The sequence below is a fragment of the Coregonus clupeaformis genome, chromosome 17 (genome assembly GCF_020615455.1).
Source record: "Coregonus clupeaformis isolate EN_2021a chromosome 17, ASM2061545v1, whole genome shotgun sequence".
NCBI classification, from domain to species: Eukaryota; Metazoa; Chordata; class Actinopteri; order Salmoniformes; family Salmonidae; genus Coregonus; species Coregonus clupeaformis.
The window spans coordinates 37,774,476-37,798,997 of record NC_059208.1 but is presented as its reverse complement, the minus strand read 5'-3'; the positions used below and the strand labels follow the sequence as shown (position 1 = coordinate 37,798,997).

The 24,522-nt window shown below is 41.4% G+C and overlaps 2 protein-coding genes across 3 annotated transcripts in view; one reads left to right on the top strand and one right to left on the bottom strand.

Annotated features, from left to right (window-relative positions):
* LOC121586345 (CUB domain-containing protein 1) overlaps positions 1-8,748 on the top strand; it is a 33,152-nt gene extending 24,404 nt beyond the window's left edge. The window contains exons 8-11 of the mRNA XM_041902963.2: positions 827-1,189; positions 6,101-6,457; positions 7,459-7,546; positions 7,690-8,748. Of these exons, the coding sequence (XP_041758897.2) occupies positions 827-1,189; positions 6,101-6,457; positions 7,459-7,546; positions 7,690-8,221 (1,340 nt within the window). The 3' untranslated portion in view covers positions 8,222-8,748. The remainder of the gene's footprint in view (positions 1-826; positions 1,190-6,100; positions 6,458-7,458; positions 7,547-7,689) is intronic.
* Positions 8,749-13,369: 4,621 nt separating this feature from the next.
* LOC121586344 (exosome complex component RRP42) lies at positions 13,370-23,850 on the bottom strand. Of its 2 annotated transcripts, XM_041902960.1 has the most exons (8): positions 23,740-23,850; positions 23,421-23,522; positions 23,188-23,282; positions 22,906-23,071; positions 18,029-18,099; positions 17,756-17,879; positions 17,423-17,578; positions 13,370-13,526 (listed from the first exon to the last, which is right to left on the bottom strand). In XM_041902960.1, the coding sequence occupies exons 1-8, from the start codon at positions 23,794-23,796 to the stop codon at positions 13,422-13,424; spliced, it is 876 nt and encodes a 291-aa protein (XP_041758894.1). In that variant the 5' UTR covers positions 23,797-23,850; the 3' UTR covers positions 13,370-13,421. The 2 variants fall into 2 exon arrangements, with proteins under 2 accessions (XP_041758894.1, XP_041758895.1); XM_041902961.1 differs by lacking the exon at positions 17,423-17,578.
* Between the last annotated feature and the right edge of the window lie 672 nt (positions 23,851-24,522).

Genomic DNA, 24,522 nt, shown 5'->3' with positions numbered 1-24,522 from the left:
TGTACAGAATAAAATATTCCAAAACATGCATCATGTTTGCAACAAGGCACTAAAGTAAAACTGTAAAAGATTTGGCCTGAATACAGTGTTATGTTTGGGGCAAATACAACACATTATTGAGTACCACTCTCCATATTTTCAAACACAGTGGTGGCTGTATCGTGTTATGGGTATGCTTCTAATCGTTAAGGACAGTTTTTCAGGATAAAAAAAGAAATGGAATGGAGCTAAGCACAGGCAAAATTCTAGAGGAAAACCTGGTTCAGTCTGCTTTCCACCAGACACTGGGAGATAAATTCACCCTTTAGCACAAAGCCAAATCTACATTGGAGTTGCTTATCAAGAAGACTGTGAATGTCGAGTTAGTTTTGACTTAAATCTGCTTGAAAATCTATGGCAAGACCTGAAAAATGGTTGTCTAGCAATGATCAACAACGAATTTGACAGAGCTTTTAGAATTTCTTTAAAGGATAATGGGCAATTGTTGCACAATCCAGGTGTGGAAAGCTCTTAGAGACTTACCCAGAAAGAGTCACAGCTATAATCGCTGCCAAAGATGATTCTAACATGTATTGACTCAGGGGGTTGAATACTTATCTAATCAAGATATGTGTTTTATTTTTCTAGATTTTTTTGACACATTTTATAATTTTTCTTCCACTTTGACATTGGACTATTTTGTGTAGATCATTGACAAAAAATGACATCCATTTTATTCCCACTTTGTAACACAACAAAATGTGGAAAAAGTCAAGGGGTGTGAATACTCTGAAGGCCCTGTCTGTAAACTATTATAACATCTCAAGCCTTTGTGGATCTATTCCAGGATGCCAGAGTTTGGAGTCGTGCTCGGTGAGTGGGACTCTTCTCACGGTCCCCAAAATGCCGACGTGCCTCCCTACGCTACTAGAAAGCTTCACTTGGCACCTCAACATCCCAGTATATGGCACCGTGGATCTACTGTCCCCCACAGGAAACCTCAGGCAGTCCCTGCCAGGACAGGAGTGCAATGGCAGTGTCTCCCTTCACATAGCCGAGGGTGATGGGTCCTCCATTGGCTACTTCTGCTCCGACGGCGTCATTCACAAAGTCCAAGTGCACTCCAACGTCTCTGTCACTGCCACAGCCAAGGACCTTAGCCTGATTCAAGGGCCTTTCCTCAATGTGTCCTTCAGTAACGAAATTTCAGGTAACTAACCATCTTTGCAATCTTTTGTTTTTCATGTTTTAAATCTTTTAAAGTAACTGTCCAGTGAAAATCTCATATTCTGTTAACTTATACCCAAATGGACTCATCCTATATCCCCATTGGTGGCCAAAGCATAAATTGACTTTAAAAACTTGTATCAAACTTATATCTCAAACAGACCGTTTAAAAAGTATTTGCTATTTCCTCAGAGTATGATATCATACTCCTGAGGAGGATGAGCTGGCCAATCAGCAGTCTATTTATAATTAATATTTTTAATGACCGGTATACGCCCACACCATTCTGTTGTTGGGGTACGCCTAGAGCTGTTACGTTGACCGTATTAACGCCACACCGGCGGTCACGAGTCATGAAGGCAGTCAAATTCCATGTGACCATTTAGTCACTGTAATTAGGCTTCTCCAAGTGCTGATGCTGCTGATGGTTATTAGTAGCCTACCAAACTTGCTAACTGCCTGGTACTCAGCACTCTATTGTCCCTATAATCACTCTTACATCAAAGCAAATGTCATCGAAAATCTAATCAAACACTTCATGAGAGCTCAAAAGAATGATGGCCTCTATTAAAAAGAGGAGGATCCCATCAGCTTTCTATAGGCTTACTATTTATTTCTCAACATTCCTAATGTTAAGCACATTGCTATTCTTTACAACCCGAGTATAGCCTACCTGGCTGGCATGAAAATGAACGACGGGAAAAGCATCCTCCATTCCCTGTTTAAGTTCATAGATGACGTATTTTTTTCCCCTGCCCCTGTTCCGAGACAGGTGCATGATAATGGTCCATTCTAAATCAAAACTAATTTCACACACATTATTTATGATATGTAAAGACAAGATTAAATCAAGAATAGTCTGATGGGTGACAATATTAGTCTATCACTTGTGAATGATATATTATCACTTCTGAATGATGATAAAGTAATCCTTCTACCCCCCTCACCCCCCCATTAAAAAAAAAAAAAAAAAAAAAAAGAAAGTGGTTGTCCCACTGGCTATCATAAGTTGAATGCACCAATTTGTAAGTCGCTCTGGATAAGAGCGTCTGCTAAATGATGTATATGTAAATGTAATGCCCAGTGTAAGGCAAGAAACAATGCCTTTTTTTGCGACTTTTTCTAATCATAGTCACACACCTCATGTAGCCTAGCCAATAGGCCTAAAGTGGGGGAAAAAAGTATTTAGTCAGCCACCAATTGTGCAAGTTCTCCCACTTAAAAAGATGAGAGAGGCCTCTAATTTTCATCATAGGTACACGTCAACTATGATAGACAAATTGAGAAAAAAAAAATCCAGAAAATCACATTGTAGGATTTTTAATGAATTTATTTGCAAATTATGGTGGAAAATAAGTATTTGGTCACCTACAAACAAGCAAGATTTCTGGCTCTCACAGACCTGTAACTTCTTCTTTAAGAGGCTCCTCTGTCCTCCACTCGTTACCTGTATTAATGGCACCTGTTTGAACTTGTTATCAGTATAAAAGACACCTGTCCACAACCTCAAACAGTCACACTCCAAACTCCACAATGGCCAAGACCAAAGAGCTGTCAAAGGACACCAGAAACAAAATTGTAGACCTGCACCAGGCTGGGAAGACTGAATCTGCAATAGGTAAGCAGCTTGGTTTGAAGAAATCAACTGTGGGAGCAATTATTAGGAAATGGAAAACATACAAGACCACTGATAATCTCCCTCGATCTGGGGCTCCACGCAAGATCTCACCCCGTGGGGTCAAAATGATCACAAGAACGGTGAGCAAAAATCCCAGAACCAAACGGGGGGACCTAGTGAATGACCTGCAGAGAGCTGGGACCAAAGTAACAAAGCCTACCATCAATAACACACTACGCCGCCAGGGACTCAAATCCTGCAGTGCCAGACGTGTTCCCCTGCTTAAGCCAGTACATGTCCAGGCCCGTCTGAAGTTTGCTAGAGTGCATTTGGATGATCCAGAAGAGGATTGGGAGAATGTCATATGGTCAGATGAAACCAAAATATAACTTTTGGTAAAAACTCAACTCGTCGTGTTTGGAGGACAAAGAATGCTGAGTTGCATCCAAAGAACACCATACCTACTGTGAAGCATGGGGGTGGAAACATCATGCTTTGGGGCTGTTTTTCTGCAAAGGGACCAGGACGACTGATCCGTGTAAAGGAAAGAATGAATGGGGCCATGTATCGTGAGATTTTGAGTGAAAACCTCCTTCCATCAGCAAGGGCATTGAAGATGAAACGTGGCTGGGTCTTTCAGCATGACAATGATCCCAAACACACCGCCCGGGCAACGAAGGAGTGGCTTCGTAAGAAGCATTTCAAGGTCCTGGAGTGGCCTAGCCAGTCTCCAGATCTCAACCCCATAGAAAATCTTTGGAGGGAGTTGAAAGTCCGTGTTGCCCAGCGACAGCCCCAAAAACATCAATGCTCTAGAGGAGATCTGCATGGAGGAATGGGCCAAAATACCAGCAACAGTGTGTGAAAACCTTGTGAAGACTTACAGAAAACATTTGACCTGTGTCATTGCCAACAAAGGGTATATAACAAAGTATTGAGAAACTTTTGTTATTGACCAAATACTTATTTTCCACCATAATTTGCAAATAAATTCATTAAAAATCCTACAATGTGATTTTCTGGATTTCTTTTCTCATTTTGTCTGTGATAGTTGACGTGTACCTATGATGAAAATTACAGGCCTCTCTCATCTTTTTAAGTGGGAGAACTTGCACAATTGGTGGCTGACTAAATACTTTTTTTCCCCACTGTATATATTTTGAAAAGGTTTGTACCACAACTAAAGTGGCCAAATAACTTCTTAAAATTAAGCACATTAATCCGCTTTACAAGGGGTGTAGAGCCCAACTGGCATACATAAGCAGCGCGTGAGTTTCAAGTTTGGGAAATATAGCATTACACGCATAATCGCATTTGCGGTCACTTTTGATAATGGTGTTTTCCCGCTAATGGAACATTCGCGCTTATAGCCTATTGCCGTGTGCGCATTGCTGCGCTTATAATGTGAAGAAATAGCCTAATAGTTTATCAACATTGTAAGCTAAACGTTCTGATCTGTTGCGTCAGCTTCATTGCGTAAAAAAGGTTTTTTGATGCTAGTGGTTGAATTAATTTGGGATCTATAATAAAAATAAAAATAAATAATAATAAATAAATTCAAAAACAAACAAAAAACTATATATATATATATATATATATAAGATCATTAAAAAATATACTATAAAAATATAAAAAAACAATTTGTAAAGTGGTTGTCCCACTGGCTATCATAAGGTGAATGCACCCATTTGTAAGTCGCTCTGGATAAGAGCGTCTGCTAAATGATGTAAATGTAAATCTATCGCATCCCACACCTGTCCCAGACTATGTTTGGAATATTTATTTCTCGCACAGAATAGAATAATAATAATATGCCATTTAGCAGACGTTTTTATCCAAAGCGACTGACAGTCATGTGTGCATACATTTTTACGTATGGGTGGTCCCGGGGATCGAACCCACTACCCTGGCGTTACAAGCGCCATGCTCTACCAATTGAGCTACAGAGGACCATTTGTGCTATGGGGGATAGTAGATTGACATAGGCTAGTGCTTTTGCTGTTTGTTAGGCCTACTCATCTTGTTGGCTGACGAAAAGTACATGTGGACAGTTCTTCCAATATCTTCAATATGCACCTCGGAATTGGATAAGGACACGCACAGTTGCATCCCTGATGTGTCTGTCTTCACATGTAGCCTGTGAGAAAGACCCGATCACATGATGGAGAGCCATGTGAGTGAGAGGCGCTTCGTAGCACTCAAGGAGAGGGGAATTATAATTCATATATTTAGCCCAAGAGCACAATGGCCACTGGCTGCAAAAGGCATGGATTATTTTGTGGGCATTACAGCCACACAAAGGGGATGCCACCGGGAAATTCGAGGCATTATCAAGTGTTTGTCAAATTGTGAATGAGAGACATTTGAAGTGAAAACTGTTTGCGCAAGCAGGCAACTTTTTTCAAATCATAATTAGAGTCGCATCATGCAGCCTTACAATGTATGAAAAATCAAAACATATAGCCCAACGTTGGTAGGAGAACTAAAGTAAAAAAATTAAGCATATAGGAGTACCTATTTCTTTGTTAACCGCTCAACACAGACTAGCCGCACGTGCTTACTCCCTCAAATCGTTTGGAGAAAATATCCTTTCTATTTTATTCAGCTTTGTTAAATTGTATTCTTCATACTATAAAATAATGCCAAATCTTGTCTGCTAAATGAACTAGTGTAGCCCACAGCCATATGGCATAGCCAGATCAGGGCCTAACAAGAGGACAACTCAGAGTATGCTATTCTGTTTTTCTGAAATAGACTACATTTTCTTCATATCTTGTTTCTTTAGACCTGTGTAGACATGGATTTATTACACTTTTTCAAATGTAGATGTTCCAAAGGTCTGCATCAGTGGCTTGTAAGCTATGTGTGGAAGCCAGGAGATGCTAAATGTGTTTATGTTAATTAACGGTCAATTACCGTGAGACCGGCAGTTATTTGCTTGACAATCACCGGCTGACATCATTTCGTGAATGCCACAGCCTAAGGTACGCCTACACCATTCCAACACAGAAAAGCTTATTTTTAACATACTTAATTACACTTTTTTTGGAAGGAAAACTATTTTGCTCATATTGTAATTAATTATAGGTCACATTTCATAGAAATCTGGAAACACTGGACAGTTACTTTATTCACTTTATTCACTTACCTTTTTATGATTCCTTGTGTAACATCCACAAGAGGGCACTGAAATACATCAATAGCAAGGGGACTTCAACCACTGTGTTCAAAATGTTTAGAAAATGATTGTTCCTCATCACTTACTTTTTCTCTCAGAGAGCATCATATATACAGTCCAGCCCAGAATGGGTTTCCCTGCCCTCCTGGCCACCCCAAACTGGCCCAGCGGTATGAAGCCGTACTCCACCGTGTCCTGGATCGTCAATCTGCCGGGCCACCTCCAGGCCAACCTGCTGTTCACCAACATCAGCCAGCCGAAGTGTGGCCAGGGGCACACGTGCATCAAGGTGCAGACCCTGGGCTCTCCAGATGAGATATTGAGTCACAGGGAGGATGAGGAGGCAGAGGACAATCTGTTGGTCGCCGAGAGCTTCTACCTCAACATGTCCAACTGTTTGCCGGAGGATAGACACTTCAGTGTGCTCAGCAAGGTCACCCTGCAGAAGACTAGCAGTAAGGACCTGTTTGTTATGTTATTATGGAGTTGTGACTGAATTATAATAATATAATTATAATATGCCATTTAGCAGACGCTTTTATCCAAAGCGACTTACAGTCATGCGTGCATACATTTCTGTGTATGGGTGGTCCCGGGGATCGAACCCACTACCTTGGCTTTACAAGCACCGTGCTCTACCAGCTGAGCTACAGAGAACCACGGTTGTGTTAAGATATCTGCATAATTCTAGCATTTGTCTCTCAAGACCTTTCTGGTTATTTCAATAACTCTTAAGAGATCTTAAATTTGAGGGAAAAAGAAAACAATTGTTTATATTTCTTAAACGACGTCAATACACTTAGTGCACTTATTAGGGATACTTGATGTTCTCATAATCATCAACACTGTATTTAGGGGTGCTGGCAGTGAAGCTTGACTCAACTCAGAATATATGTTCATCCCCCTACTAAGTATGAAAAAAGCTAAGCGATATGTCAAAGACGGAAGAGAAAATCGTAACTTTCTACAAATAAATATTACGCTCTCAATCAAACCCAAATAATTCAACTTCTCTTCGCTCTATCAACTTGAAACTGATTGATGTTCTTGAGGGTAGGAAGGTGTATGCCAAAGCAGGTGTTGATAAAAAAACAACAAAAAAACAGCATTCAATTCAGTTGTGAACCTTAACTCAGCATGTATTACTGTCTCTAGTGCGTTTGAGAAAATCTAAGCAATACGTCAAAAGATGAGAAAATGGCATCTTCGTAAAACATTATTTACTTCCTCAATTAAACCCTAATAACTCCACTTCTCTTTGCTCTATCAACTTGAAACTTGCCATAGTGTTTTGAATTGTTACATGGAAGTTACATTGTCACAAGAGAGGATGTACAGTATAATGCTTCCATGCAACTTGTCTTTCAGCCTGCTCATAAACCAGCACCCCATTTCATTGCTACAGTAATTCTTACCATATCTAATCATGATTATCTCCTTGTGTGTGTCTCTGTAGAGCTGCTCCTGAGAGGCATCCTGGGGGCTGTGGGAGCAGTGCTGCTCCTTATGATCATTGTGCTGACAGTCGTCTGCTTGGTGCTAAGGTGAGAACACCTGCCTCACCAAAACAATCTGTATAGATTTTATGTTAAGGTCAATCTGAGGACATTGTACGACTTGGCTGTTTCCTCCACTGTAGATTGTCTGTTTGACTCAACCATTTGTATTCCTCTTTCGTGCTTTACAGGAAGAAGAAAAGAACGATGGTCAATGAGGCTTCCATCTACATAAGGAAAGGGAATATTTTCATCCCAGGCGACGGCGTGTTCCCCAAAACCCGGTCGGACAACGAGTCTCATGTATACGCCTCCATCGAAGACACCATGGTGTATGGCCACCTGCTCCGCGAGCCCAGCTATGTGGGCACCATCCAGGACCACTTCCAAGGACAGCCGGTCGACACCTACCGGACATTCATGCCGCTCCAGGACGGCGTGCCTGAGATCACAGAGACTGCTGCAGACCATGAGCCTGAACTGGTGCCTGAGAATGACATGTACAGACCTTTCCTGGACCCGTCGGAATCCTTCATCCCGTCGAGACCTCGCACGCCCATAGACCGCCAGGACAGCATGGGCTTCATGGACCGCAGGATGGTGGACAATGAGCTGTACACTTTCAAGAGCACTGGGGATATAAATACGATTCGACTGTCGGGTGCAGACCAAATCCTAGATCCAGAGATCTTCATCAACTCTGAGGGGGAGGAATCTATTTAGCGTACTGTGAGATGGACTACTGTTAATCATTTCACATAGCTCCAAGTGTTTCAAGTTCACTGCAGTGTAGAAATGGAGCGGAAATGTGCCTTTGGATAACATTCAGGGAGTCTGTATTAGTGGTGTGTCTACTGCACTAGACCATCAGACAACACTAGTACTACCTTTCATTGGAGCCTCTGAGTCTACGCTTCCTCCAAGCTCCTTGAAAGTAATTTCTGAAACAGCACATGGTGCTGCTCTTCTGTTTTTACCATACTGGTCTACTTGGTTTTTGTGTATATTTCTTGATTGTATTTTATCTTTGTTTTATATGCTAGTATGTACTTAATATAATTAATGTTGCCTGGGCCACTGGTGTGCCATGGATTTAGGAGCAGGGTTGCTTGTTTTGTTTCTTAGTTTTGTACCTAATGAGTAACCTTGGGTTACTTTTTTTGCATCGTTTATGCTGTGTGCCAAAGCTTTTTCTCTGCCAATTCTTTTAATAAATTAATTTGACTTTTTGAGTGGTCTATGAAACTGTACAGCATGATATTGTGAATAATAAGTTTTTTTAGGATAGATAAGGTAATCAATCCAAAACAAGATGCCTCTTAAAATACTTTAAAATACTAAAGACTTGCAAAGAAAAGACAAGGTTTCCTCCTTGTTGTGATGGGAAAAGTGACATTATTTCAACATTTGGCTAAAACCTGTGACCTTTTAAGTCCTGGCTTGAAGCTTGTTATAACCACAGGAACTACCATTGTTGAGAGGGACTTTTACAGGAAACAACTAAACCTTTAGCCAGATGCCAAGGGTCATCAGATTGTGACAATCCTCTTGCGTCAATAAAATGTTGTTTAAAATTTTGTTGTGTCTCCTCTCAGTTCGAAGTAAAAAAAAAAATATATATATATATATACACAGTGGGGAAAACAAGTATTTAATCAGCCACCAATTTCAAGGTCCTGGAGTGGCCTAGCCAGTCTCCAGATCTCATCCCCATAGAAAATCTTTGGAGGGAGTTGAAAGTCCGTGTTGCCCAGCGACAGCCCCAAAACATCACTGCTCTAGAGGAGATCTGCATGGAGGAATGGGCCAAAATACCAGCAACAGTGTGTGAAAACCTTGTGAAGACTTACAGAAAACGTTTGACCTGTGTCATTGCCAACAAAGGGTATATAACAAAGTATTGAGAAACTTTTGTTATTGACCAAATACTTATTTTCCACCATAATTTGCAAATAAATTCATTAAAAATCCTACAATGTGATTTTCTGGATTTTTTTCCTCAATTTGTCTGTCATAGTTGACGTGTACCTATGATGCAAATTACAGGCCTCTCTCATCTTTTTAAGTGGGAGAACTTGCACAATTGGTGGCTGACTAAATACTATTTTTCCCCACTGTATATACAGTGAGGGAAAAAAGTATTTGATCCCCTGCTGATTTTGGACGTTTGCCCACTGACAAAGACATGATCAGTCTATAATAAAAAATAAAAAAATTGTGGGCAGAACTGAAAAAGCGTGTGTGAGCAAGGAGGCCTACAAACCTGACTCAGTTACACCAGCTCTGTCAGGAGAAATGGCCCAAAACATTTGACCCAAGTTAAACAATTTAAAGGCAATGCTACCAAATACTAATTGAGTGTATGTAAACTTCTGACCCACTGAGAATGTGATGAAAGAAATAAAAGCTGAAATAAATCACTCTCTACTATTACAGTTGAAGTGTACCTATGATAAAAATGACAGTCCTCTACATGCTTTGTAAGTAGGAAAACCTGCAAAATCGTCAGTGTATCAAATACTTGTTCTCCCCACTGTATATGTATTTATATGTATGTACAGTGGGGAGAACAAGTATTTGATACACTGCCGATTTTGCAGGTTTTCCTACTTACAAAGCATGTAGAGGTCTGTAATGTTTATCATAGGTACACTTCAACTGTGAGAGACGGAATCTAAAACAAAAATCCAGAAAATCACATTGTATGATCTTTAAGTAATTAATTTGCATGTTATTGCATGACATAAGTATTTGATCACCTACCAACCAGTAAGAATTCCGGCTCTCACAGACCTGTTCGTTTTTCTTTAAGAAGCCCTCCTGTTCTCCACTCATTACCTGTATTAACTGCACCTGTTTGAACTCGTTAACTGTATAAAAGACACCTGTCCACACACTCAATCAAACAGACTCCAACCTCTCCACAATGGCCAAGACCAGAGAGCTGTGTAAGGACATCAGGGATAAAATTGTAGACCTGCACAAGGCTGGGATGGGCTACAGGACAATAGGCAAGCAGCTTGGTGAGAAGGCAACAACTGTTGGCGCAATTATTAGAAAATGGAAGAAGTTCAAGATGACGGTCAATCACCCTCGGTCTAGGGCTCAATGCAAGATCTCACCTTGTGGGGCATCAATGATCATGAGGAAGGTGAGGGAACAGCCCAGAACTACACGGCAGGACCTGGTCAATGACCTGAAGAGAGCTGGGACCACAGTCTCAAAGAAACCATTAGTAACACACTACGCCGTCATGGATTAAAATCCTGCAGCGCACGCAAGGTCCCCCTGCTCAAGCCAGCGCATGTCCAGGCCCGTCTGAAGTTTGCCAATGACCATCTGGATGATCCAGAGGAGGAATGGGAGAAGGTCATGTGGTCTGATGAGACAAAAATATAGCTTTTTGGTCTAAACTCCACTCGCCGTGTTTGGAGGAAGAAGAAGGATGAGTACAACCCCAAGAACACCATCCCAACCGTGAAGCATGGAGGTGGAAACATCATTCTTTGGGGATGCTTTTCTGCAAAGGGGACAGGACGACTGCACCGTATTGAGGGGGAGGATGGATGGGGCCATGTATTGCGAGATCTTGGCCAACAACCTCCTTCCCTCAGTAAGAGCATTGAAGATGGGTCGTGGCTGGGTCTTCCAGCATGACAACGACCCGAAACACACAGCCAGGGCAACTAAGGAGTGGCTCCGTAAGAAGCATCTCAAGGTCCTGGAGTGGCCTAGCCAGTCTCCAGACCTGAACCCTATAGAAAATCTTTGGAGGGAGCTGAAAGTCTGTATTTCCCAGCGACAGCCCCGAAACCTGAAGGATCTGGAGAAGGTCTGAATGGAGGAGTGGGCCAAAATCCCTGCTGCAGTGTGTGCAAACCTGGTCAAGACCTACAGGAAACTTATGATCTCTGTAATTGCAAACAAAGGTTTCTGTACCAAATATTAAGTTCTGCTTTTCTGATGTATCAAATACTTATGTCATGCAATAAAATGCAAATTAATTACATAAAAACCATACAATGTGATTTTCTGGATTTTTGTTTTAGATTCCGTCTCTCACAGTTGAAGTGTACCTATGATCAAAATTACAGACCTCTACATGCTTTGTAAGTAGGAAAACCTGCAAAATCGGCAGTGTATCAAATACTTATTCTCCCCACTGTATGTGTACATGTATGTATATGTATATATACATATATTTGCGAGAAAAAAAAAACATATGGGGGATTGGAAGACAATTACATTGATGGAAGTTACAATCTATCTGCAATTTTTAAGCTGATCTACCCCCTAAAAAAAGTAATATTATAGAAAAATTATACCATCTGGAAACTGTGCTGTCAGAGCGCCTTTAGAAAATAGATACTGTTATTTATGTCCAAATGGTCCTGAACAATGCCAGTATGTGTGAATCTCACCTGACTGCAAAGTTTGTTGCTCCTTCATAATATTTAGATCCTGAACAATGTCATTGATCTGCTTCTGCAGCTCCTCTATTGCTGCAGCTTTGCCTTCATCTGGGGCCCAGCAGCACCACAGATCAAAAACAGGTGGAAAACAGGATGGACTCAATTAAAGATGACACAAAGTTTGAGCACTAGGCTCCTGCTCCAGTAAGGTGGCAATGCCAGATGTGTTGAAATTATTGATATTTGTTTTGCAGTTAATCTTCTGGAAAATGAGAGCTGTGTGTAACAAAAATGTAATATCTCTAAAATTCTAAATGATTTATTGATTAAAAACAATTTAAACAATGGCCATAAATATAATATTCTGGCAATTATATAGTGTAAGGCACCCACCTTTTCTAAGCCTGCTGGAATGAGCAGTTCACCAGGAGGAGTATTCCAAAAACCAAACAGGTTCTTCTGAACTCCATGGCTAGATCTGTTGTTGAATGACTACTTCAATGTGGAGCCTGGCAATTTCTCCTCTCCCTCTTCCACAAAATAAAAATACATGTGTAATTGAAAACTGCTGCCTGGACCTGGAGCTGTCCAACCTCAGGACCTGATACTCTCCTAGTCCGAGACATCGCATGCACTGACATCCTTGTCTGATGTCTGGACATCCCAGTGGTCCCACCCTGTACTTTGAAAGAGAACAATACTCACTTTATGATCAACTAAATTATTTGTCTCTAGTATGATTGCAATGCAACTTCATTTCTTTACTCAGGATCTTGGTCAGGTTTTTAAATGATGAAATAGTAAACAGACGAGTTTCGTTTGGACCCGTCTCCTCTCAGGCAGAGCAGAGCAGATGCCCGAGGCCAGGGTTCTTAGGCAGTGGAAATGGTCCAGTCTCACATCTGCTCTTTCTGCTGTGCACTTTCTGCTCCTCTGATGACACGAACACATGGCAAGGACAATAGGACATTTTAGTCATTTAGCAGACACTCTTATCCAGAGCGACTTACAGTTAGTGAGTGCAAACATTTTCCATACTGGCACCCCGTGGGAATCGAACCCACAACCCTGGCGTTGCAAGCGCCATGCTCTACCAACTGAGCTACAGGAGGAAACAGTGACTATTGCCATCAGAGTTGTAGCTACTCAATTACAGAAAAATATATTCAATTTTTAGAGATATACAGTATAAGCACTTATTTGATATTAACTTCACTTAATGCTGAACATTCATGAAATCCTGGCCAACCTGGTAAGAGGCTTTAGTTTTTATTGGAGCCATTTGAATGCCAAGAACACAATGTTCCAAATACTCATACATGTAATTTCTATTGGTGATTCAGAATTTCCCTGCTTTGAAGTGTAAGAAAGACAGTCACATTGCATAAGCCTTCAAAAGAAAATATAAAAAAATACCTTTCATACTTTTCTCCTAAAACAGACAAGGAAAAACAGACTGTACATATAAAAAAAGCTTTATTAGAATAGTAAACATTTACAAACATGTGATGCTAACCAAGAAAGCCCACTTTCTGTCTCTTCTTTCCCAGACTCTCCTCCTTCTGCAGAAGCTCCATGAGGGGGGCGTGGAGGGCTTTCCCTACCCTTTTCCCTGTCTGTAGAGATATACACAACAGAGCATCAAAATATGTTTTTGTGTGTGTGAGATATGAGTTTTCCAGTATACAGCACCTGGATACACAGTGCATTCAGAAAGCATTCAGACCCCTTGACCGTTTCCACATTTTGTTACATTACAGCCTTATTCTAAAATTGATGAAATAGTTTTTTTTCTTCATCAATCTACACACAATACCCCATAATGACAAAGCAAAAAATATATACACTACCGGTCAAAAGTTTCAGAACACCTTTACTATTCTAATAAAGCTTTTTGTATTTGTACTGTCTGTTTTTCCTTGTCTGTTTTAGGAGAAAAGTATGAAAGGTATTTCTTTTTTCATTTAAAGGTTTATGCAATGTGTCAGTCTTCCTTACACTAATCATGTAGTAACCAAAAAAAGTGTTACACAAATCAAAACATATTTTAGATTTGAGATTCTTCAAGTAGCCACCCTTTGCCTTGATGACAGTGTAGTGTCTGAGGGTCTGTGATTGTGCTGACATTTGCAGAAGAGTGTGTTAGAGGAAACTTGGCTCTGCTTGCTGAAACATCTGGAAAGCCTTACTAAATTCATGGAAAAGAGGATATGGTATGAAATGTTAAAAGCCAGGGATTGGTGTATTAAAATCACGCCATACTATGTCACATAGGATATAAATGCCAGGTCTTGAACAAGGGAGATAGGAATAGCAAATCAGATTGGGTCCGGCTGTTCTTCAGATATCTGCAGGTATCTGTAAATCTGACGCTGAAACTCTTTGTTATAATAAACCTTTATAAACAAAGTACAGTGTCAGCGGACTTATCATCATCACGGCATTATCAGCAACGTTTGTTTTGGACACCACAACAGCTTTGCATACTCTTGGCATTCTCTCAACCAGCTTCACCTGGAATGCTTTCCCAACAGTCTTGAAGGAGTTCCCACATATGCTGAACACTTGTTGGCTGCTTTTCCTTCACTATGCGGTCCGACTCATCCCAAACCATCTCAATTTGGTTGAGGTCGGGTGATTGTGGAGGCCAGGTCATCTGATGCAGCACACAGTCACTCTCCTTGGTAAAATAGCCCTTACACAGCCTGGAGGTGTGTTGGGTCATTGTCCTGTTGAAAAACAAATGATAGTCCCACTAAGCCCAAACCAGATGTGATGGCGTATCGCTGCAGAATGCTGTGGTAGCCATGCGGGTTAAGTGTGCCTTGAATTTTAAATAAATCACAGACAGTGTCACCAGCAAAGCATCCCCACAACATAACACCTCCTTCTCCATGCTTTACTGTAGGAAATACACATGCAGAGATCATCCGTTCACCCACACCAAGTCTCACAAAGACAAGGCGGTTGGAACCAAAAATCTCAAATTTGGACCCCAGAACAAAGGACAAATTTAAACCTGTCTAATGTCCATTGCTCGTGTTTCTTGGCCCAAGCAAGTCTTCTTATTATTGGTGTCCTTTAGTAGTGGTTTCTTTGCAGCACTTCGACCATGAAGGCCTGATTCACACAGTCTCCTCTGAACAGTTGATGTTAAGATGTGTTTGTGACTTGAACTCTGTGAAGCATTTATTTTGGCTGCAATTTCTGAGGCTGGTAACTCTAATGAACTTATCCTCAGCAGCAGAGGTAACTGTGTATTCCATTCCTGTGGCGGTCCTCAGAAAGCCAGTTTCATCATAGCGCTTGATAGTTTTTGCGACTGCACTTGAAGAAACTTTCAAAGTTCTTGAAATGTTCGGTATTGACTGACCTTCAGGTCTTAAAAGTAATGATGGATTGTCGTTTCTCTTTGCTTATTTGAACTGTTCTTGCCATAATATGGACTTGGTCTTTTATCAAATAGGTCTATCTTCTGTATACCCCCCTATCTTGTCAAAACACAACGGATTGGCTCAAACGCATTAAAAAGGAAAGAAATTCCACAACAAGGCACACCTGTTAATTTAAATGCATTCCATGTGACTACCTCATGAAGCTGGTTGAGAAAATGCCAAGCGTGTGCAAAGCTGACATCAAGGCAAAGGGTGGCTATTTGAAGAATATCAAATATATTTTGATTTGTTTAACACTTGTTGGGTTACTACATGATTCCATAGGTGTTATTTCATAGTTTTGATGTCTTCACTATTATTCTACAATGTAGAAAATAGTAAACATAAAGAAAAACACTTGAAAGAGTAGGTGTTCTAAAAATGTTGACCGGTAGTGTGTAATAAATATATATATATATATATATGTTTTGCAAATGTATAAAAAAAAATATATATATATAATATTTACAGAAGTATTCAGACCCTTTACACAGTACTTTGTTGAAGCACCTTTGGCAGCAATTACAGCCTGAAGTCTTCTTGGGTATGACGCTACAAGCTTGGCACACCTGTATTTGGGGAGTTTCTCCCATTCTTCTCTGCAGATCCTCTCAAGCTCTGTCAGGTTGGATGGGGAATGTCACTGCATAGCTATTTTCAGGTCTCTCCAGAGATCTTCGATCAGGTTCAAGTCCGGGCTCTGGCTGGGCCACTCAAGGACATTCAGAGACTTGTCCCGAAGCCACTCCTGCATTGTCTTGGCTGTGTGCTTAGGGTCGTTGTCCTGTTGGAATGTGAACCTTCGCTCCAGTCTGAGGTCTTGAGTGCTCTGGAGCAGGTTTTCATCAAGGATCTCTCTGTACTTTGCTCTGTTTATTTTTCCCTCGATCCTGACTAGTCTCCCACTCCCTGCCGCTGAAAAACATCCCCATAGCATGATGCTGCCACCATCATTCTTCACCGTAGGGATGGTGCCAGGTTTCCTCCAGACGTGACATTTGGTATTCAGGCCAAAGACTTCAATCTTGGTTTCATCAGAATCTTGTTTCTCATGGTCTGAGAGTCCTTTAGGTGGCTTTTGGCAAACTCCAAGCGGGCTGTCATGTGCCTTTTACTGAGAAGTGGCTTCCATCTGGCCACTCTACCATAAAGACCTGATTGGTGGAGTGCTGCAGAGATTGTTGTCCTTCTGGAAGGTTCTCCCATCTCCACAGAGGAACTCTGGAGCTCTGTCAGAGTGACCATTGGGTTCTTGGTCACCTCCCTGACCAAGGCCCTTCCCCCCCGATTGCTCAGTTTGGCCAGGGTGGCCCGCTCTAGGAAGAGTCTTGGTGGTTCCAAACTTCTTCCATTTAAGAATGAGGGAGGCCATTGTTTTTTGGGGGACCTTCAATGCTGCAGAAATGTTTTGGTACCCTTCCCCAGATCTGTGTCTCGACACAATCCTGTCTCAGAGCTCTACGGACAATTCCTTCGACCTCATGGCTTGGTTTTTGCTCTGACATGCACTGTTAACTGTGGGACCTTATATAGACAGTGTGTGCCTTTCCAAATGACGTCCAATGAATTGAATTTACCACAGGTGGACTCCAATCAAGTTGTAGAAACATCTGAAGGATGATCAATGGAAACAGGATGAAGCGGAGTACAATTTCGAGTCTCATAGCAAAGGGTCTGAATACTTATGTAAATAAGGTATTTCTGTTTTTTTTTTAAATTGTTAATACATTTGCAAGAACTTCTAAAAAACAGTTCTCTCTGTCATTATGGGGTATTGTGTGTAGATTGATGAGAATTTTTTCCCCAATCCATTTTAGAATAAGGCTGTAACGTAACAAAATGTAGAAAAAGGGAAGAGGTCTGAATACTTTCCGAATGCACTGTCCATTGCAATGCATTTACATAAACAAAATAAACCTTCACTCACACTTCATGAATTTCCTCTGTACAAATGTGAAAACAACTTTGTGATGTGCTGATAAGGTTCAACTTTGATACAACTGAACATTCTATGCTAATACGTTTGTTGGGGTGAGAGATCAGATGGTATGAAGAAGAGCGCAGGCGTCCTATTTCACCTCTGTCATCTCAAATATGCTCTCTGGGTCCAGGCTGCCTCCCCCCACCTTCCTGACACAGGTGACCGTCCCCTTGTGTGTGACAGAGATGATCAGGCTGGCCACTGAACATGCCTTCTCCTGCAGCGTGGCGTCCACCACGTGCCTATGGCCCACCTGGGGTGAGACGAAGACACACACAAATAATGTGTGAATAACCATAATTTGTGGACAAAACCATCCAACTTACTATCCTTTGTCTAAACTACACTAATTTACTCAGGTAAATTATGTGATTTGTTATGCTAATAATACCGTCTCAGCAGGTGTTGCCATGTCAATGACCGAACCCACCTTGCACAAGGTCACGATGCAGGGAACGTTCTCCACATTGAGTCGTATGCAGTCATAGGGGTCGTCTGACAGCTCTATTTCCTTCCCTCCTTCCTCGTCCTCAGAGATGTGCACTTTGGGAATTCTGTTGGGAGAGAGGGAAGGTGAAGAAATTGTTTGACTCAGGACTGGATGTTCTATTGTTTGAGCTCTGTAGGACAGACTTTATGAAATCACAGCATCTATTTATTGCAATTTAATTAGCAAAGTGGTAACTGGAACTTAGCACCTTACTTTGTATTGAAGAGAGCCGCTTTAATGGCAACAGAGATGGCATCAAAAAGATTTCCATCACACTGCAGGAGCTGAGAAACAAAACAAAAAGTGATGACGTCTTCACACATATATAACAGAGACCAATTACACTTTGCAAGGGGACCTGTCCATCCCTACCTTCAGGCTTTGCTCAAACCCTTGATGGGAATTTTTTTGTAAACTATGGGATAAACAAAGTTAAAATCACAGACGTGACGAACAGATAGTCGGGATTCTCTGTTGCTAGGCAAGAACTTGAATGGTTCCTTTCACTGGGCTTGGGTGTGTGTGTGAAGTGGGGATCTGACCTAGGGTCGAATTGCTCGCTCTTACCACTCCATGGCTGTCCTACCTTATCAGAGACTGAAACCAGACTGTTGCCTAATGCATTTCTCCTCAAACAAAGTAGAAAGAGCGGCACCAGAGTTGAACAGAGTTTAGACTAATCATGAGTAATTACAGCATGACGGGAGGGAAGAGAGGAGTTGGGTTTGGGTACGTTTGAGAGATTGAGTGTGGACCTGCCATGTCCAACAATCAATCTTCAGGTCAAGCCAGGGTGAGCCGGGGTTGAACAGAGTTGAAACTGAACATGATTGTTTTTGCATGACAAGGGCGTGATTGATTGTAATAATATTGTTCCTAAACTGAATGAAAGTCAAATGTAGCCCTATCATAGACTAAGGAAGTGGGCGGAGCGGTAGAGAGAGGGAAACTGAAGTTAATGGTGGGGGAACCTAAGAGGGAGGGGCTTTGAGCTAGGATGGATGTGAATGTGACTATATAGACGGAGAGCGGAGAGGGAGACGGGAGGTGCTCTGCAGATCATCTCGACTTACGTTACTCTGTGTAATAAAGTCTATCTTGATTCTACAAAAACTCTGGAAGAACTCAGATTTTTAATAAATATAGTGATAATTTTCCACAACACCCTACATCCCAACTCGAGCACTCCTGCCACCTCTGGTCTCTTGGTTTCCGCTCAGCCAAAGCTCTTCTCTTTCCTGGAACAACCACCCCCCCACCTCTTTGAAGAGTATCTTAAATAACTTCCACAGCACTTGTTGTTTCCTACTAGCACTGACTTTGCTGATAAATACTTTGTTGAGGGAATATGTACTTGCCACGATGGTGATATGTTGTTGTCTCACTCACCTAGCCATCTTAACAAGAATGCACTAATTCTAAGTCGCTCTGGATAAGAACTTCTGCTAAATGACTAAAATGTAAATGTTTTCACTGATACACTCCTTTTCAATATCCTGAACACTTCATTATGATCACTTTGCCTTGTTTGCCAAACTGTCAGTAGATTAGACTCTAATCTTCTCTGGTTATTTTTTCCTGTATGCTGCCACAGTATCTGCAGTGGTTTGACATTCTGATTGGCTAGGCAAAGGTCACTCTTTTCCATGATTGGCTTTGAGGTATAGGTCTTAACGGCCCAAGTGACCTGAAATTCCGAGATCCGGGTCCGGGTCCTACTTTGACTTTTTTCTCGGACCTGGGTCGGGTCTGATATAATTGCCACGGGTCTCGGGTATGTCCAATAACATGTATTTATTTACAGACTGGACTTGATGGACCCATCCTTTGTTTAAATTAATGAGTGAGGTGATGAGAACTGCGCAAGCTTGTTATCTGTGTCAGCCAATTGCAAGTCAATAAAATGTATAGCTGAAACTGGTTCCGGCTACACACCTCACATGCACCTGCTGTGAGGAGAGAGAGCGCGCGAGTGAAAGGAGCCTTGGCCTAGGCTACTGTTGTTTGCGAAGATAGAGGCCTTTTTCATTGAAGTAAAATGAAAGTTACAGAACGAGAATAATGAAAAGAAGCCGACAAGGGGAATGTCCTCCGTTTTATTGTAGTGGACAAAGATGAAAAGAACATTGGCGCGGCCAAATGGACTGTGTGCAACTCGCTATTCAGGTTTGTTCCAATTTTCATTTTTTAAATAATTATTATGATTGTATATCAGTATAATTATTGTAGGCCTATTTAAGAATCTAAACCAGTTCTTTAAATATGATAAAAGTGTCGTTTTCGTTTGCCAAAATTTTTATTTTGTGCTCCGTATTTAGTTTAAGATATGTTAAAGTAGGCCAGTGGCTTGTTTTCATGGATGCCAAAGGAAGCTAGGCTTCCCCAAAAAAACTATTTTATCTTTCATCTCTCTCTGCGTTTACTAATTTTCCTTCAATTCGCAAGAGGCTGAATGTATCTCACAGAGAAAGCATCCGAGCAAGCAAAACAGCGCCCCCTAGACCATCTATCTATCAACATATACAATACCGGTCAAACGTTTTAGAACACCTACTCATTCAAGGGTTTTTCATTATTTTTACTATTTTCTACATTGTAGAATAATAGTGAAGACATAACTATGAAAAAACACATATGGAATCATGTGGTAACCAACAAAGTGTTAAACAAATCAAAATATATTTTGTATTTTAAATTCTTCAAATAGCCAGACTGGCCTCCAAATCACTAAGTCTGCCCCTGGCACCGGAGCTCCAATTGACTCCTACTGTTGAACTTGCAGTGAGGAAGAATGTTTTAAGCCTACCAGAGTTCCTCCTTTATTAATCTGCTAAATCAATGCTCTTTTGTGGTTGACTAGAAGGGGGAGTGTAATGCTTATCTTTATAAAAAAATATATATTCTGTTCGAAAATTAACACATTTTCCTCCTGTATAGCAGTAGTAGCCTATCTGACAAGGATAAAGAATGCATGGTGGTGTTGGGAACATGGCGCGGGCATATCTCGATCGGTCTCGGCCTAAGCTTCTCTTCCTTCATTTAAAAAAAATCTATATCCTACAGTGGACTATAGGCCTCAATGCAAGCAATGCCCTAATGCATATAAAACCATAGGCTATGAAGTTTTGAATATGCTACACATCGAAACAAATTGTTTTTTTTGTCATTTGTTATAGGCAGTTAAGGACATGTACAGTGGGGGAAAAAAAGTATTTAGTCAGCCACCAATTGTGCATGTTCTCCCACTTAAAAAGATGAGAGGCCTGTAATTTTCATCATAGGTACACGTCAACTATGACAGACAAAATGATTTTTAAAAAATCCAGAAAATCACATTGTAGGATTTTTAATGAATTTATTTGCAAATTATGGTGGAAAATAAGTATTTGGTCAATAACAAAAGTTTCTCAATACTTTGTTATATACCCTTTGTTGGCTATGACACAGGTCAAACGTTTTCTATAAGTCTTCACAAGGTTTTCAAACACTGTTGCTGGTATTTTGGCCCATTCCTCCATGCAGATCTCCTCTAGAGCAGTGATGTTTTGGGGCTGTCGCTGGGCAACACGGACTTTCAACTCCCTCCAAAGATTTTCTATGGGGTTGAGATCTGGAGACTGGCTAGGCCACTCCAGGACCTTGAAATGCTTCTTACGAAGCCACTCCTTCGTTGCCCGGGCGGTGTGTTTGGGATCATTGTCATGCTGAAAGACCCAGCCACGTTTCATCTTCAATGCCCTTGCTGATGGAAGGAGGTTTTCACTCAAAATCTCACGATACATGGCCCCATTCATTCTTTCCTTTACACGGATCAGTCATCCTGGTCCCTTTGCAGAAAAACAGCCCCAAAGCATGATGTTTCCACCCCCATGATTCACAGTAGGTATGGTGTTCTTTGGATGCAACTCAGCATTCTTTGTCCTCCAAACACGACGAGTTGAGTTTTTACCAAAAAGTTATATTTTGGTTTCATCTGACCATATGACATTCTCCCAATCCTCTTCTGGATCATCCAAATGCACTCTAGCAAACTTCAGACGGGCCTGGACATGTACTGGCTTAAGCTGTGGGACACGTCTCGCACTGCAGGATTTGAGTCCCTGGCGGCGTAGTGTGTTACTGATGGTAGGCTTTGTTACTTTGGTCCCAGCTCTCTGCAGGTCATTCACTAGGTCCCCCCGTGTGGTTCTGGGATTTTTGCTCACCGTTCTTGTGATCATTTTGACCCCACGGGGTGAGATCTTGCGTGGAGCCCCAGATCGAGGGAGATTATCAGTGGTCTTGTATGTCTTCCATTTCCTAATAATTGCTCCCACAGTTGATTTCTTCAAACCAAGCTGCTTACCTATTGCAGATTCAGTCTTCCCAGCCTGGTGCAGGTCTACAATTTTGTTTCTGGTGTCCTTTGACAGCTCTTTGGTCTTGGCCATAGTGGAGTTTGGAGTGTGACTGTTTGAGGTTGTGGACAGGTGTCTTTTATACTGATAACAAGTTCAAACAGGTGCCATTAATACAGGTAACGAGTGGAGGACAGAGGAGCCTCTTAAAGAAGAAGTTACAGGTCTGTGAGAGCCAGAAATCTTGCTTGTTTGTAGGTGACCAAATACTTATCTTCCACCATAATTTGCAAATAAATTCATTAAAAATCCTACAATGTGATTTTCTGGATTTTTTATTCTCAATTTGTCTGTCATAGTTGACGTGTACCTATGATGAAAATTACAGGCCTCTCATCTTTTTAAGTGGGAGAACTTGCACAATTGGTGGCTGACTAAATACTTTTTTCCCCCACTGTAACTGTGGATCATTTGGCCAATACCGTTATTTTATTGAGGGCGCTGGTAGCACCCGGTCGGAGGTTTCTTTCTCTCTCTTTCTACTCAGATCTGAACGGGTCTCTCGGATCCGAAATGGCATGGCTGTTTTACCACAGGCCTTTTCGGAACGGGTCAGACTGGCCTAGGTCCATTCGGAACAGGTTTTTTGATAATTAATTTATGCATATCGCGTCAGGTGGGAAAGCCACGGATCCATTTTGGAACCTGTGAAGACCTCTACTTTGAGGTTCAGTTGCTGTGTCAGTCACTCACCAGCACGTCCACATAGAGCACCCAGCAGTGTTCCCCTGGGCTGATGCAGAGGCTTTTCATGTCCACACTGTATCTGTTGTTGAACACTTTGTACAGGGTGTTGCTCAACTCCATGCCCAGCTCATCACCACCCCGACCCTCAAACTCTGGTGTGGCATTGGCAGAGCTAGGAAGGGGACAAGAAGAAGGCGAATCATCATAGATTACTTGTTACAACACTACCTCCAGTGTCCCTCATATTAGAATTATACTGTATTCCAACCGAAGCAACAATGCACTCACCAATCAACAAAAAACTCCACGTAGCCCTCATCTGGGACCATGGGCCTTGGCTTTCCTATTTCAGCTTTGACTCCCACTAGCACGTCTGTATGTCCCTGCAAGGGACAAGACACATACATTGACGGCAGGGATATGATACATGTATCTCACTGTCTGACATGTGAGATTATACCGTGTTAGCTTTTTGATGTGCAACATTGTTTTGCAAGGAGCATGCTTCTCATTGAAATTACCAGTGTCACTTTAGCTGAGCCATCTGTATTTGACACCATTTCTGTCTCAATCTCCATGTGTCTGTAGTCCTCGCATCCTCGTCCATCAACCCGTAAGTCATCCTGGTGAAAAGAGGACCATAGAACATAAGAACAATATCGTGTCACATTCAATACTGACAGTTGCATTAACGTTAGCTTGTTAGCTAGTTAGCTAGCTATGTCAAGAGGATGCCTTTCGCTTTGGTAAAGAAAGACAGCTAACCAGAAAACAATGAATTCACGCAAAAAGGTCAACTAAACAAGAGCATGTAGCAACATCTTTCAGAATACCACCTACCCGTACACCATGCAAAATATACACCTTTTCGGCCTCACTGACTTGCACAGTAGCCATGCTGCATAAACACTGAAATACCGCGTGTGTTCTTCCGCTGTGTACGTCATCAATGAGCGGCAAAAAAAGACACAGATAAAAAAAAAAATCAGCTTCTTATTGTACCTCAGTGGCAGAAACTATCCAGATTATTGCTGGATCAGTGTACAAATCAACACAGTTCTACCATTCGATTCTAATGCACGGAATATAGTATGTATTTTTGGACTGTTTGAATTTGTACTTTATAGCCTTTGAGATAACATGTCAATGATTTAGCTTATTACGCATTCAAAATCAGACAATTTTAAGATCGATATTTCTTCGATCAATGCTATGTTTTAATTTTGACATATTTTCATGAACAAAATAGCTATAGTTATTACTCAAAAGTAGGCAAAAGATGATATTTGGCAAAAGACTACGTTATAGTGCAGTGGGGGTTTAAATTGAGTTAGATACATAGCGCAAAGGCCGGCAGATAGCGATATTGAGTCGTTTCATCTTACCGTCCAAAGGGAACCCATGCAGCAGGCAACACTTGTATCCCCCGTGGACCGGTTCATAGATAAAACATTCTCCATTCAGGCTGCAAAGGCATCGATTTCCTCAACTCGATTTAATGTCGGGGGAAATATGTGTACTTTCTTTATGAAACACCACTTTCCATGACCATGCTAGAGCCGCAAATGCCTATGAAAAGTAGTCCTGGGGTGTAATCATTATGCTGATTCTGTTGCAAAATGT